Source organism: Triticum urartu, chromosome 4, assembly GCF_003073215.2.
Source record: "Triticum urartu cultivar G1812 chromosome 4, Tu2.1, whole genome shotgun sequence".
Taxonomy (NCBI): Eukaryota; Viridiplantae; Streptophyta; class Magnoliopsida; order Poales; family Poaceae; genus Triticum; species Triticum urartu.
Window position 1 is genome coordinate 553,339,527 of NC_053025.1, and position 2,280 is coordinate 553,341,806.

At 62.1% G+C, this 2,280-nt stretch overlaps 1 protein-coding gene across 1 annotated transcript; it reads right to left on the bottom strand.

Annotated features, from left to right (window-relative positions):
• Positions 1 to 261: 261 nt before the first annotated feature.
• On the bottom strand, positions 262 to 1,946 carry LOC125554121. The gene is made up of 3 exons (XM_048717725.1): positions 1,508 to 1,946; positions 955 to 1,136; positions 262 to 711 (listed from the first exon to the last, which is right to left on the bottom strand). The coding sequence occupies exons 1-3, from the start codon at positions 1,770 to 1,772 to the stop codon at positions 478 to 480; spliced, it is 681 nt and encodes a 226-aa protein (XP_048573682.1). The 5' UTR covers positions 1,773 to 1,946; the 3' UTR covers positions 262 to 477.
• Positions 1,947 to 2,280: the final 334 nt, after the last annotated feature.

The following is a 2,280-nucleotide window of genomic DNA, read 5'->3' on the forward strand; positions in this document are numbered from 1 at the left end:
CGAGGGAGATCAGACTATCAGAGATCGCCGTGCACGTGTTGGATGATAGTCTCTGCTACACGTGCATGATGGCTGCTCAGCGCTTGGCCCGGCCGCTGTTCAGATGCCCAAACGAGCAGGCCTCTGACTGGAGATCGATCGATCGATCGATCAATTGAGCATCCCGATCTTTCTCTCCCGATCAAAAGAGATTGAGCCTCCCGATACGTAATAATGTGGGAGGGCTCGCCGCCCGGGACGCTCGACCCACGGCTCGAGCAGTTTGATCGCGTGGTCATTTTGGTTCTCGAGGACCAGTCAATAGTCCATATCATCCGTCACGTTACACACTTTTACACCCAGTGACCCATACTTGCACAGTTGCTACTACTACCACTAGGCATCCATCTGGAGCCGCAGCCACGCAACATTTTACACATACATACACACAGAGAGAGACGGAGCCGTGCGTCTGATCCGGCCGTGTACTACTCCGCTTCAGTCTCGCCCTTCCGCGATGCTCTGCAGGGCCGGCCGCCACTGCCGGCCGAGCCGCCTGCCGAGCGCCAGCCCCGGCGGCAGCAGCGACTCCAGGTCGCAGTCGTCGTCGTCGTCGTCAAGGCCGGGCTCGGACGCCGCGACGCCATTGTTGTCGTTTGTTCCTGCCTTCGGTACGCGCCCGGAGCTCGGTGCGGCCGCGGCCTCCTCCTCCTCCACCGACTGGCGCATGATCTGGAATAAGGGAAAAAGCGCAGGGTTGGTGACACGGCCGTTTCGGGGCATTAACTAGTTCGGACAGCGATGACGTGGACTGGCAGTTCAATTCGGCGCAGATATTGGTACGAGCCGCGATGGATCGGCCCATGATCCCCGTCGATGGCGACCGAACGGATCACCAAAGATTTGGGCCGAGCCGGTGGTTGCAATGCATGTGCCAGTGAACATTCGGAAGCTAGGAGAAGCATGCGAACGCACCTTTGCGAGCGACCGGTCGGATTCCTCGCGCAAGTCGCCGGCGTCGGCGCCGCCGCCGCGGCTGCTGCCACGCCGGCGCCTGGGCTTGGCCGGCTTCGTGGGCGCCGCCACCTCGTCCTTGGCCTTGACCATGACGCGGCTGAGCTTGACGTGCCGCTTCGTCGCGAACTCCTTCAGCACCTCTGCTCGATCGATCGCCGCACAGCACCAATCAATGGAGAAGATCTCGTTAGTTACTCCTCGGCGGGAATAGAATAGGGAAGAAGAAACTGGCAAATAATGGAGCTCGGTGACACCTAGAACGCCAGCTCGCCCCAGAAAGTTATTACGGGTAAAGCTCCACTTAATCCGCCGCACGAGTAGTCAAAAAACGGCATTTAATCGGACGGCGAGAGGCGGGAATCGCAGATTAATCCCTCCCTCGCCCGTCGCAGTCGAAGGTACGCACGTACACGCGCAACAAGTTGACGCCGGGAAACATTTTCGGCGCGGCGTCCCAACGCAAGCGATCGGAGGGGGCGGCGGGAGCTTGGTGGTATCGGAAGCGACGTACCTTCGAAGCTGACGAGGCGGTAGACGCGGCCGAGCAGGAGCGTGTCGTCGGGGCGGAGCAGCTTGAGGTGCTTCACGGGCGGGGCGCCGCCGGGGCCCTCGGAAGACGCGGCGTGCGGGGCGGTGATGACGGCGGCGACGTAGTGGCCCGGGTTGGCGGCCATGACCTCGCCCGCCGGGAGCGACCAGTAGGCCAGCTCCGTGCGGCCGCTGGCCGGGTGCTGGATCACCACCGCCGCCGCGTCGGCCGCCTGGCAGTTACCCATGGCTCTGCACACGCCGGCGTCTGTTCCCTCGTGCGTTCGAGAGGCGAGGGGGTCGGGAGGTCGGGGGCGGGCGAGTGACCGTCGCAGGTGGCAGCGGCGACCGTTTTATAACAAGGCTGGTGCCGTCGACGCCGATGGAGAGAGAGAGAGAGATACGTGCGGGTGCGGCCGGCTACTCTGTGTGACCGAAGTTAATTATTGGAAGTGGTGGTATTTCCCTCCCACCCGGCGGGTCGACGCCTAACTCGACCGGGCCGGTGTGCCGAATTTAGCTACAGTCCACGTTACTAGGCCGTGCACGCATCAAGCGATGCAGGCCGGCGAGTCCCCCGTTGCGTTGCCTTTTTTCGGCTCTCGCGTGCGTGCGGTGGCCGGGTGCGGCTCGACCGGTCGAGGGGTGTGGTGGCACGAATGAGACAAACCGGGGAGAGTACCAAAACACTAGGAACTACCCAGTGGGGAAATGTTGAGCGTGTTTGGTGGTCTACCAATATGTGGCAGGCGTACA